This window comes from Myotis lucifugus, unplaced genomic scaffold, assembly GCF_000147115.1.
Source record: "Myotis lucifugus unplaced genomic scaffold, Myoluc2.0 scaffold_247, whole genome shotgun sequence".
Classification (NCBI taxonomy): domain Eukaryota; kingdom Metazoa; phylum Chordata; class Mammalia; order Chiroptera; family Vespertilionidae; genus Myotis; species Myotis lucifugus.
This window is the reverse complement of record NW_005871295.1, coordinates 1,526,060-1,539,028: the sequence shown is the minus strand read 5'-3', so window position 1 is coordinate 1,539,028 and position 12,969 is coordinate 1,526,060. Positions and strand designations below refer to the sequence as shown.

Here is a 12,969-nt window from a genome sequence, read left to right as displayed (position 1 = left end):
CCAGGAGAGGGGTAGGGAGCTGCAAAGGGTCCCGTCACAGCGCCGTCCCGTCTCAGCCCCGGAAGCTGCCTTTCAGAGCTATCTGAGGTTTTCCCACCCGCAGCCTGTGTGTGTGAAAATGTCAAGGCTTCGGGCAGACGGATGTGGGTTCCATTTGTCTGCACTTGGGACAATATTTTTGGTCTTCCCAAGTCTCCGTTTCCTTGTCTGTAAAGTGAGGCTGATATATCAACCTCGTAAGGAGGTCGTGAGATTTCCATAAAATAACGGAAGCCAAGCGCCCGGCACCCAATAGCACCGCGGGGACGGAGCCCTAATCTCCGTCCAGGGGCCTTGGGGCGCAGTGCAGGAGTCCTCAGGAAGGGGTGCGGTCGGGGCTGGGGCTCAGCTGAGAGCTGCCTTCTCCTGGCGCACACATTTTTATTCTGAGGGGAAGATCTGGGGGTCCCCCGCTTCCCCCATCTCGCCTGTACCCGAACGGCCCCCCGCCCGCGGAAGGACGCGGTACTCACGGTGTGCGCGGCGCCGGCGAGCAGCAGCCACAGCGCCAGACAGGGGTGCATGGTGCCGGCGGCTCCCCGCGAGCGAGCTCCCCGACGGCTGCCCTCCCAGCGCACCGCCCGCGCCGCAGCTCAGCGCCCTCCGCAGGGTCCCGGGTCCCGGCCGGCCGCCGCGCCCCGAGGAGGCATAACGGGGCCCCGCGCCCCGCGAAAGCCCCGAGCTGCGCTTTCTCGGAGAGGGAGCGGCGCGCTAAAGCCGCCCTGGCCATTGAAAAAAGGCGCGCGCTGCCCGCACTCCTCAACCCTCCACCCTCCACCCAGCCTCACTGGCCGGGGGCAGGCGCCCGGGCTGGCAGGGGAGGAGGTGGAGGGAAGGAGGGAGGTAGGGTGGGAGGGTGAGGGCCAGGAGCCGGCTCCCGCAGGCTCTGCCGGGGGCGGAGGAGACCGGGAGAGGGCACCAGGGCTTAGCAACACCCCCAGTTCCGGAAAGAGCGCTCAGCCCGGCCACAACCTTGCTGCGCACGAATGAGCAACCCAGCCACCTTCAGAACGTCGGTTCCCCTGCCTAAGGGCACCTGTGCTCATACCCAGCTCGGGAGAGAGAAGGCTGTGCTAGTGCCCGTGACCAGCGGGTGCTGTCAGTGGCTCTTGCATTGAGGCCGTGGGGCAGGCACCTTGCATTTGATTTCTGGTTCTCACTCTACTCTTCTTACTATTAAAGCTACACTGGCCCGTTCTGGAAAGAAGCCTCTGATGTCAGGTGGACCAAGGAGGACCCTGTGGGCCACCGGGGCACTGGGGGCTGCGCTGAAGATGAGCCACCTGGAAGCCTGGTGCTTCCGGGCGCTGCTGGAGGTTATTAAACACCAGGCAGGTTTTCCCAGGAGCTGCTCAACCCGAGTCTGAGTGCGCAGATGTTGCCAAGGATGGCCTTTGGCCTCTCCGTGTAAGGTACCCTCAAAAGGCTCTTGTACACCCGATTTTTACTCCCTCTGCACTGTGTCCACTCCCTTTCCTCTTCTCTCTCTTTCCATCTTGGCCTTTCTCCAGGCACTTTATACATCAACTCGTTTAATTCCCCCCAAGACCCTTTGGTGATATTCTATCAGTTTTACAGAGGAGGACATGGAGGGTGGAGGAGGATCAGTGACATGTCCAGATACATGCGACTCAGAAGGTGAGATGGGACAACCTGGATCTGCTGACCCGACTCGGTGACTGGCCTCTAGTCAGATCGCCAAACCGCTGTTCAAGGAAGATGCTGCAGCTTCAGCCGCCTTCCTGCATGAAGAGGCGACGGATACGGCGGGCTTGGTAAACTACAGAGGAAAAAAAGGGAAATTCCACTTTCAGCTCCCAGTCCACAGTCAGTACTCAGTACATGTCCACCTAAAGTTTACATATCTCACTTTTAGGAACTTTCACTACAGAAATGCTCACCCAAGGGTCCAATGGAAGATGCACGCGGATGTTTGTGGGAGCACCATCGCAGGAGCAGAAAAAGGGAGATAATGTATGTGGAAGGGGAGCACTGGCCCTCCTTGATGTTTCCTTCCTCATGGAGAACAGCCATGAGTGTAACCCTCCTGCCTCTCTCTACCCATTTCATTAATCTCCCTCCTCCCAACACACACACACACACACACACACAGGTGTGAGGCCAGCTTTACATGACTGATGCATTTGGGATAAGGACTGGCATGAAGTTCTGCCCCCCAAATCTCACCTTCCTTTGACAGCACTCCGACCTGCAGAGAGCCCGTAGCTGAGTTGCCCTGGGCCAGGCTGTCCTTGTTGGCCAAGACTCTGACTGTGTTGATCCAATAACATCAGTGACAGGGTGGTGGTCTATCTGATTCTGGGGTTCACTTGCCCACGACTACAAACCACATTCTCCAAGGCCAACATCATTGCTAATAAAAGTGATGTTTGGTCCCATCTGTCTTCATCTAATTTCTCAATTGGTTTGACATTTAGACTGGAAAGAAAACTGTGACTCCAACACCCTAAATGTGCATCAGAAAGTGCATGAGGTACGGACTTGCAATTTTTACTGTATAGACTTCTCTGTTGCTTGAATATTTTCTGTAACCACTGTATGTATCTGTTCTTTTTTATGGAAAGAGATAAAAAGAAAACAACACAAAAATGCAATTAGTGTGCTATACCAGAACCTCATGATCTTCAGTGAAAAAGCAAAACAACATTTGTTTTGAGCAATTCAATAAATTCCTGGCCTGTGGCAAGCCTTGATTCTTCCATAATGGGAGGCTCTGCTCTCAGAGCATTGAGAAAAGGGTCTGAAGTGCTGTGTGAGAAGCCCTTTTAGAAGCCTGGGATGCATCCATGGCTTTGTAAAACCCACTGAGAAAACAATTTCATAACAGGGGTTGGGGGAAGAGGTAGGGAACTAACACCATACTTAATACCTGTCATGTGTGCGGGAGGCTTGCAGGAATTTAGGGTGTGTTGTCATATTGGATCCTTCAAGACTACCAGAGAGAGAATCCTTCCTTTGACTAGTAGGATGAAAATTTAGGCTTGAGGAAGATAAGCACCCGCCTCCAACAACACAAATAAAAAGAGGCAAGTCCAAGATTTGAACACAGGACAGACCACTGTACTAGGATTCCTCTCAATCATGAAGATGACTTCCTTAATGCTGGCCTTCCATAGTTGTTTTGCACACATCCTCTCATGTGGTCCTCAAAGCAAGTCTGTGGGTTAGGTAGGGCCAGCAGTCAGTGGCTGGCAGGAGAGGGAGCAACCATTGCTCCCAGAGAGTTCAAGAACAGGACTGTGTGCAGAGGTGTGAGGTTAAGAGAACCAACAGGGAGCCGAGGAGCCAGGGATTAGCAACAATGGGCCTGCGGCTGACAAAGACACTCTCTTGACCAAATTTCACTCCAGTTCTCTGAGTCCTCTTCTGACTGAGTCTCCACCGTGGCGCTGTCTGTCTTTGGCCTGCCTAGCCGGGTCTCAGTAAGAGTCCTGCCATCGGTTTTGTGAGAATCCCCCTACTCCTGATATCTGATCACCCTTCATATCTGATCAAGTTCCTCATCCCTCACCTTTGATGTCTAAATCCTGTCAGTTTATCAAGAACCCCCCTATTCTTGATGCTTGATGTCTCCTCTTAGTCATCCTCCATCCACTGACCCCTTACCTGCTTCTTTTCTATAAATCCCCATTTGTCCTTTCTTGTATTTCAAGCTGAGTTCAATCTTTCTCCCCTATTGCAATAGTCTTGAATAAAGTGTTCCTTTATTAAATTATGGAATAAAATCTTACATTTTAACAAGTGTCAGAATAATGCTCTTTTCTATATAATTGATTTCAGAAAGAAAGGGAGAGGGAGAGAGAGATAGAAGTATCAATGATAAGAGAGAATCATTGATTGGCAGCTTCCTGCATGCCCCCTACTTGGGATTGAGCCCACAACCAGGGCATGTGCCCCAGCCAAGAATGGAACTGTGACTTCCTGGTTCATAGGTCTTTGCTCAACCAATGAGCCACATGGGCGGGCCTTTTTTTTTTTTTTTTTTTGTAATAAAGGGCAGGGAGAGAAAGCAGTGTTCTCAGAAGCTGGTTCAGAAGCTTTGTCAGCCTCAGGAGAGGAACCACCCATATGAGCTTAACCATGGAGAAATGTAGCCACTGTCAAAAATGCAGCCTGGCAAGGGCACCCGGTGGTGGGATAAATACCCTGAACTCTCTCTTCCCCTGTCCACTGGTCTCCCAGCAATGTCTTCCAAGAGCTGACCCAAGGCAGGAAGATGGGGAGTGAAGCCACAGGAAGAAACTGTCCACAGAGTTTAATCTCCTGGGTGGAGAAGGTTGAAAATGGGTTTGGGAGGGATGAGACAAACGGAGAATAACCCTACTTGGAAATATCATTATACCCATTTAATAGGTGAAGAAACTGAGATTTGATGAATCTGTAACTCAAGATTACACAGCTGAGAGATAGGACTGCTAGTACTAAAACTTGGGTCTTTTGATTCCCAGACCATAAGTTGTTTCCATCACTCCTATACCCATTAACCCCAAGTCTAGCACTGAAAAACCAGCTATTGTTTTTAATCATGTCCCAGTTGTAGGGGTTGACTGGGCTTAGCCAGGTAGTTCTCATTTGGGTTCTCTCACACTGTTACGTAGACGATGGCTGGGACCAGAGTCACCCCAAGATATGGTCGCTCAAATATCTGAGCCTGGGCAGAAAGACTCCTATGTCTGAGGCTGGAGCAGCTGGCGGCTCCTCAGCCCTCTTTCCCCTTCTCTCTGTTACAACCCTCTCCCCAACTCTCTTCCCCTCCACCATTGAACCTGGGAGAGCAGGGGGTGGGGTGGGGAGATTTTTCCTCTTCTGTAATACAAATTCCCTCAAAAATTAAAAATTTCCTTGTTTTCAAAAGGGAAAGACATCTTTTCTCCTCTCCATTTTCTTTCAGCATTTTCTTTAGAAAACTACCATTAGAAATCCTTTCCCTTTCCCATGCAAATCTTGCTAAAAGCTGATTAAGCCTCTTGCCAGTTTTGCACCCCGGGCATTCTTTCTCGAAGGCCTTGTCGTCTCTGTGAAATGTGAGCATGAGGAAGACGGAGCTTGTCTCCCTCTCACTGTGGGAGAGTAGCCCAGGCATGCAGTTCCAAGTTGTAATTTCCCGCTTGTGGAAGAGCTATGAGAAGTTCCTTTTTTCCTTTAGACAAAGACAATTAGCAAATGTGTGCCATGGATTGTATCTGCCTGGATATATAAAAGGGTAAGATTTTTATTTGTCTTTGCAATCTCTTTTGTGGATTGCTGGTGATGTCCTTCCCAGTCTAGTTTAACACTTATCCAATAATAAAACTGGTTTGTTCTTCATTTTGTGAAGAGGGTTCATCTGGTTTGCGGGAGATTTTATTTTTAATTATTTTTCCAACAAGAAGTCATGTCATTTTTTTGGGCATATTTCCAATAGCAATAAGCAGTGTTAGAAAACGAAATAAGCACATTCACTCAATGAATATTTATGGAGTACCCACTCTGACTCAGGTGCTGTGTGCCAGGATGATGGCGGCCTGGGGAAGTTGCCCTTGGTAACCTCAGCCCCAAGCACATAGCCAGAGGTGCTATGATTGGGCCCCCTCCTGGGAGCCCTGGAAAGATGACTGAGGCTGGTGTTTAAAGCTTCAGAGGCTATTATAGGCACACATTGAACAAATCTATCGGTTGGATGGAATAAGCAACTGCAGAATGTATGGCGGATGATACTCAAACTGATAAATTCAATGGGAGCATGTATCGAGGGATCAGAACAAGCCTGGTAATGTCTTAGGTTGGGTCATATCGATCACCGTATTTTTAGGTAAAATACATTTGAATATTGACAATTTTATAAGGTTCAACCTAACAGTCCATTGGTTGTGTCTGGCCAGACTTTATTCCCCCTTTTTTTTTTTTTGATACAAGACCCCTTTCCCGCTCTCAGACCACGGAAGCTTGGGTGGGGCTTTCATCACCAATAGCCCAGGAGTGAGCACATGACCCTGACCTGGAGGAGGAGAGTCACCTCACCAACTAACCACAGTGATTGGCTCAAGAATGGGCACATGACTGAAGCTGAGCCAATTGGGATGACACAGCAGCAACAAAAACAGTATGTGTTGGCACTAAGCTCAAGTTGGGAGCAAGATGACAGCCTTTCCATCGCATGAAGAGATTCTGGCTAAGAATGGAGGCAACGCAGAGTGAGAGAACCAGGAAACAAAGAGAGACCAGATCTTGACCTCATCACCTGTCACCTAGTTGCAGCTGTGGCTAAAGCCTCTCTCGATAGATGATAGATTATTTTTTAACTTTTTTTGCCCACTTTTGAATCCATTCTGTCACTGGTAACAGAAAGAGCCCTGACATACACTTAAGGAAGGCTTCCAGGGAACGTAATATATGAGCTGAAGGGGTTGATTTAGGGTGGGAAGGGGGAGAGCATTGGGAGGAGTGAGGAGTTGGCTATCCCTGGTTTAAGGCCTTCACCGAGTGACTCTACCAATGAAATGAACTTGCTCTGCCCTGTCAGCTGCTCAATAAACCAAACAAAAAGGCCTGTCCTCGCCTGAATGTGAGCTTTACTGGGAGCCGAGCTAATGTATTATTGATGAGCCATAAATAATGGGGCATGCGTGATTTCCTATTCAGTGTTGAAGTACAAAGATGTAACGCTGACATTTTAATGAGACTTTTATGGTCCGGGTTCACTGTTTACACTCTGGCAATGTGGGCTGGCTTTGTCCGGAAGGCAGTTTTTCCTTTACTTTTATTATTCCCTCCTCCATTTGTCAGCATCCTTTTGAGCATTTATATGAAATATTATGGTTAAAACAGATCAAAAGAGAGCAAATAAAACTGTACATGAGCTATTGCTCCCAAGGCCTTACCTCCCAACCTCCCAAGGGCTCCCCACATTTCTGCCCATAAGGCAGTTTGGCTTGGCATACAGAAAAGAATATCCCCAACAGACAAAACTGGGTTCAAATTCTTACTTAGTCATCAATTAGCCATGTGACCTTGGGCAAGTTACTTTGGCCCTCTAGGCTTCAATTTCTTCATCTGTATAATGGGAAAAGTAATACCCATATTTCAGTATTGCCATGAGGTTGAAAATAATTCAGTGCAATTAAATTGTCTGAATACATAAATTTAGATGCATTTGGCTGCAGAAAATAGACAAACCAACATAAACGGGGTGTGACAGCAATAAGGGTAGGTATCAGCTCACCTGCTGGAGAGCCAGAGACAGAGCACGCTTCAGGGTGGACTAGTGCGTGGCTCAGGCTCCTCTGCCCTTTCCTCTCAGTGGGATGACCTCAGGCGAATCTTGCTCTGGACAAAATGCCTGCAGCAGGTCTGCAGCCTCACAGCCAGTCAATGCCAGAAGGAGACACTCTTCAGAAGCTGACCCTCCACCAGAAGGTCGAGTCTATGCTCCTGGTGGAGCTTTGCAACATTTTCAACTGATAGAATGAGGCAGAGGTGCTGCTGCATAACTTCCAAGGCCAGGTCATAGCAGAAATGCAGCCTAAGCCTGGCTCTCTCCTGGAACCCAGCGACCACGGTGTGAGGAAGTTCAGGGCACGTGTGGGTATTTTGGTTAAGAGCCTTATCTAGGTTCCCAGCTGGCAGCTTCAGCACCAACCACCAGATGATGCCTTCAGACTCTCCCACCCCCTAGCTTTTGGGTCTTCCTCCTGAAACCCCAGACATTATGGAGCAGAAACAAGCCATCTCTTCTTGCCCTGCCTGAATTCCCACCCCACAGAAAATGTGAGAGATACTAAACGATTATAGTTGCTTTAAGCCACTAAGTAATATTCAAGATATAATGAACACAATATAAACAATTTTAAAAAACTATTAAGAACAAATGACAAGCTGGGGGGACCTTTTACAACATCACAAACAATAGACTAATATCCCTAATATATGAAGAGCTCCAACAACTCAATAAGAAAAAGATCAAAACCCTACGGAAAAACGGGGACATGATTTATAGAAAAGGAAACACAAATGTCTCCTAAACATATAAAAACATGCTCACCTTTACTTATATTAGAGAAATAAAAAATAAAACCATACTGAAATACTATTTTTATCTATCAGATTGGTAAAAATATAAAAGTTTTATAATATATTCTGTTAGTGAGGTTGTAAGGAAACAAGTGCTCTCATGCATTACAAGTAGGAGTGAATAATTAACACAAAGTCCATGAGGGGAAATTTGACAATAGTTATCAGTATTACCAATGTACAGACCCTTTAACCTAGCACACTTCAGGGATTTTTCTTACAGACACAAAGGTGTATATGAATGGATGTATGTACATGTTTGTAGAAACGATGTATTCACTTGTTTAAATCATTACAATCTACACTAATAAAAGAGAAACATGCAAATTGGTGTCACTCCGCTATGCCCACCAGCCAATCAGAGTGACTATGCAAATTAACCCAACAAAGATGGTGGTTAATTTGCATACGCAGGCACGGAGCAAAGACTGAAGACGACTGAAGATGGCAGCAGCCACAGAGCTGGAGCGAGCAGGAGGCTTTGGTTGCTCCCGGCAATGGAGGAAGCCAAGCTTCCTGCAGGCCCTGGCCTCCACTTGAGGAGCTGGAAAAAAAAGGAGGGGCTGGGAGCAGCCGGAGTGGAGAAGCCAAGCCTTGCTGCTGCGGCTGGACCAAAGGCCTGGGTCCAGGGTGCCGGAGGAAAACCGGTGCCGGCAGCCAGGGCAAGGAAGGCCTATTGCATGAATCTTCGTGCAACGAGCCACTAGTACAGTTTATAATAGCAAAAGATGAGGAACAATGCAAATATCTAATAATGGGGGACTGATTATATAAATCATAGAGTATTTTTAGCCACAAAAAGGAATGAGAAGGTACTTGAACGATGATATGGTGATATGGAATGATCATCCAGATATATTTTTAAGTGAAAAAACAGGAGTCGGGAGACTACGGTACTTGGGCTTTTAAACAGGGGATGAACTTTTCACACATGTAAGCATACATATAATTGCTTCTATATGTGTAACATATCCCTGGAAAGATATAAGAATCTAGTAACATGAGTTACCTCTGGGAAAGGGAACCTGGTGACTAAGGACAAGAGTCAAAGGGAGAATTTTTACTTCTTGAATTTTGAACCATATTAATATATTGTCCATATTCATATATTTAGAACTCACTTGACATAACTTGTAAATGACTAAATTCTACAATAATTTGGGATCCCAGTGCCAGGCATTGTACACGGTGATGAGTATACAGTGGTGAACAATCAGCCTTAATTGAACTCATCGAAGAGGCAAGCCCATCAGTTGAGAATCACACACTGCGTTAAGGGCATTGAAGGGAGAGACCCCAGAGCTGGGAGAGGCCCTAGTTCCTCCTGGTTTTTGTCCAGATTGAAATCTCTCACAAATTTTAACTAAAGGGAAGCCAGGGGAAAAAACCCTTTGAGGAATGGATTCTTAGGATGCATAGGAATTAGCCATGTTTCCGGTTATTTTTTCCTGCAGCTGTATCTATGCTCAAATTTACAGGATTGAAACAACAACCATTTTATTATTTCTCAGTAATTGGGGGGTCAGAAATCCATGCAGAACTGGACTGGGAAGTTAAAGCAGCCATAGACCTACCTAGGTTCAAGGGGAGGGCATAGGGACCCACCTGTCCATGGGGGAGGTGTCAAAGAATTTTCCGCCTGCTTTAACCCATCACACCAGGCCAGGGGTGTGGGAGGAGCACAGAGGAATGGGGTGAGGAGAAGGCGGGAAGAGGGGCCAGCAGTCAGGTCATGCAAAGCCTTGAAACTTGTGTTAAGAATTAGAATTTTAGTCTCTGTACAATGTGAAGCCACTGAGGGGCTTTAAGCAAGGAGATTAATTGCTCCCTTTTGCTACCGAGATGTGCGGCTTGCAGCTTCTGCACCTGTTATCACACTCATCTCATTGATTTAGTTTTCAGGAGGCTGGGATACCTTTGTGTTCTGCTCATTGCAAACACGAAGCTAAATAAATGTGAAATACATAAATGAACTGATTAAATAACGGATAACCTAAAACAGCTGTAATTGTTGGGCATCAGTTCAGTGATTCCCAAACTTTAATGTGTCTACGAATCTCCTGAGGGGTCTTCTTAAAATGCAGAATCTGATGCATTAGGTCTGCGGTGACCTGGAATTCTGCATTTCTAACAAGCTCCTGTGCCACAGTTCACACGTTGAGCAGGAACACGCTTTTAATTGTATGTTAGAATGCTTTCAGCTGAAAGAAAGAGATATGGGATGCAGGTGCCAAACAATCAGAGGTGAAATGCTGTCATCTAGGTCGAGCCTTCTTCCTGTCTCCTGCTGTCCTCATCAGCTTCTCCTAGTGCTGGGGCCCCTCCTGGCCTCTGCTGGCTGCAGCAATTCCAAGGATTCACTTCTAGACACTTCAATGTCCAGGCAGAGGAAGATACTGTATCTATGTATGCCTCTTTCTTAGGAGAGAGGAAGCCTTTGCCAGAGGTCTCCCAGAAGCCTACCCCTATCTGTGACCAGAATTGGGTTACAGACTCAATTCTAAATCAGCCATGGGCAAAAGGGTCAGGAACTCAATGACTGGCCTAGACTAGTCAGGATCTACTGCTGGAATTGGAGATGTGGGGAGAAACCTAATCAAAGCTGAGGTTCTGTTGGTAAGAAAGTGGAAGTAGGCAACCACGCAATTTGGTTAATTGATTGTACAGAGACCTGCATATTATATCATATCTATGGATAAAATAGGGACTTTGGCAATTTTTCCAAGGAATAAACTAAGTAAAAAGTATTAGGTGCTACTCAATACTCATTTTAAAAAATGTGTGGAAACACATTTGATGATTTGAGCTGGGTGGAAAATTCTGGCACTATTGGAAACATAGTACCTGTCCTGAAATCTACAACCTTGTTGGGGCAACAAAACAGAAAGAACTAAAGTGACCTACTCTAGAAGCAAATGCATTTTTTACCCACTTGGCCAACAGTTACTGGGTAATCACAATGAACAAAGTACTGTGTCAAGGGCTGTGGGACAGTAGTCGGCAAACTCATTAGTCAACAGAACCAAATATCAGCAGTACAATGATTGAAATTTCTTTTGAGAGCCAAATTTTTTAAACTTAAACTATATAGGTAGGTACATTGTTATTAACTTAATTAGGGTACTCCTAAGCTGGCCTTTGCTAAAAATGTCCTCAATCTGATTGAGGTACGTTCGCTGAGGTTGACCCCTTCCAACTCTCCCATCCACACTGGTCTTGTAGCCAGTCTCACTCAACTCGTGCATGAGTCGAGCGTGCCTCCCCCGCACTGTGTATCCTGCGGCCCACCTGCCTGCGCCGCATCTCCCGTCGCCCGACCAACAGACACCCCCCACTTCTTCTAACGCCACTTCTTCAAAATAGGCTCGCCCAGGCCAAAAACCAACTTCTGCACATGGGCCACGAAGTTTCAATCGCACTGTACATGCGCGCCCACATGTGGTATTTTGTGGAAGAGCCACACTCAAGAGGCCAAAGAGCCGCATGTGGCTCTCGAGCCGCGGTTTGCTGACCACTGCTGTGGGACATACAAAGATAAATGGATTTTGCAATTTAAGACACATACACAAGTAATGATGGGTACAACATGTAAAAAGATGTATTAAAAAAGATGGTGGAGCAAAGTGTATGGAGACCCAGAGAGGGAAACAGCCCTGGTGACCTGTAAGGCTATGGGAAGGGGAGGGAATACACCATCTCTAGCGGTAGCCTTGAAAAGATGGGCAGATTTTTAACCAGTGATGGACTGTAGCCAGGAGGGGAGGGATTGGAGAATGGGAAGATGGAAAGAAACCAAGAAACCACAAGAGCATAGCAAGTGATGTGGGTGTGAGGAGGCAGGTAACCTCAGTGAAGTCCTACTATCATCTCTTATCAACAGGAAGCCATAAAATGGCATCAAACAAGTGTCAAGTGATAGATGGAGGGAGAGGACAAGGGCAGCTCTGGGGAGAGAGGCCTGAGCGGTTGTGCAAGGAACACTGTCCTCAGTGAGCAGGGTGGCCTAGACAGGGCAGGAAGTTAGGGGAGCCGACCCAGTTTCATGGCATAACCCCTAAATATCAGTAGCAAGGACAGAAACAACTTCTTTAGAGAATAAATTGCAATAACAACAAAATGATACGGAGGGAGAATCCATTGATTAAAGGAGACCTGAAACATATCAATCTATCACAATGTGTGGATTTTATTTGAATTCTGATTCAAACAGGCAAACTCTAAAAATATTTTATGACATTTATGAGACAATTGAGTACAGAATATTTTATGTTAAAAGTTATTGTAATTTTTTAGGTATTGATATTGTGGTTATAATTCTCACAATTTGTTTGTTTTTTTAATTCTCACCTGATGACATTTTTTCCATTGGTTTTTTAAGAAAGAGTGGAGGGGAGGAACAAGGAAGGTGGGAGAGAGGGAGAGAGAGAGAGAGAGAGAGAGAGAGAGAGAGATGAAAGACTTGTGAGAGAGACACATGGATTGGTTGCCTCCCGCCCCAGGATCCAGACTGCAACCAAGGTACATGCCCTTGACTGGGAATTGAACTTGAGACCCTTCAGGTCCATGGGCCCACGCTCTAACCACTGAGCGACCACTGAGTCAAACCGGCCAGGGCATCTTGTGGGTATGTTCTTTAAAAGAGTCCTTATCTTCTGGAGTTATATTCTGAACTATTTACGGGGGAAATGTCTGGGGTTTTCTTGAAATAATGCAGGGAGTAGGGGAAAATGTACAAACGAAGTAAGATTGGGCCATGATTTGATCATTGTTGCAGGCGAGTGCTGAAGGTTCACCATACTATCTTCCTACCTTTGCATCTATTTGAAACTTGTCATAATAGAAAATGCAAAACAAACGATA

General features: G+C 46.5%; 1 protein-coding gene across 1 annotated transcript in view; it reads right to left on the bottom strand.

The window, feature by feature from the left end:
* SCTR (secretin receptor) overlaps positions 1 to 563 on the bottom strand; it is a 77,367-nt gene extending 76,804 nt beyond the window's left edge. Inside the window, exon 1 of the mRNA XM_023762500.1 lies at positions 474 to 563. Coding sequence (XP_023618268.1) covers positions 474 to 563 — 90 coding nt within the window. The remainder of the gene's footprint in view (positions 1 to 473) is intronic.
* Positions 564 to 12,969: the final 12,406 nt, after the last annotated feature.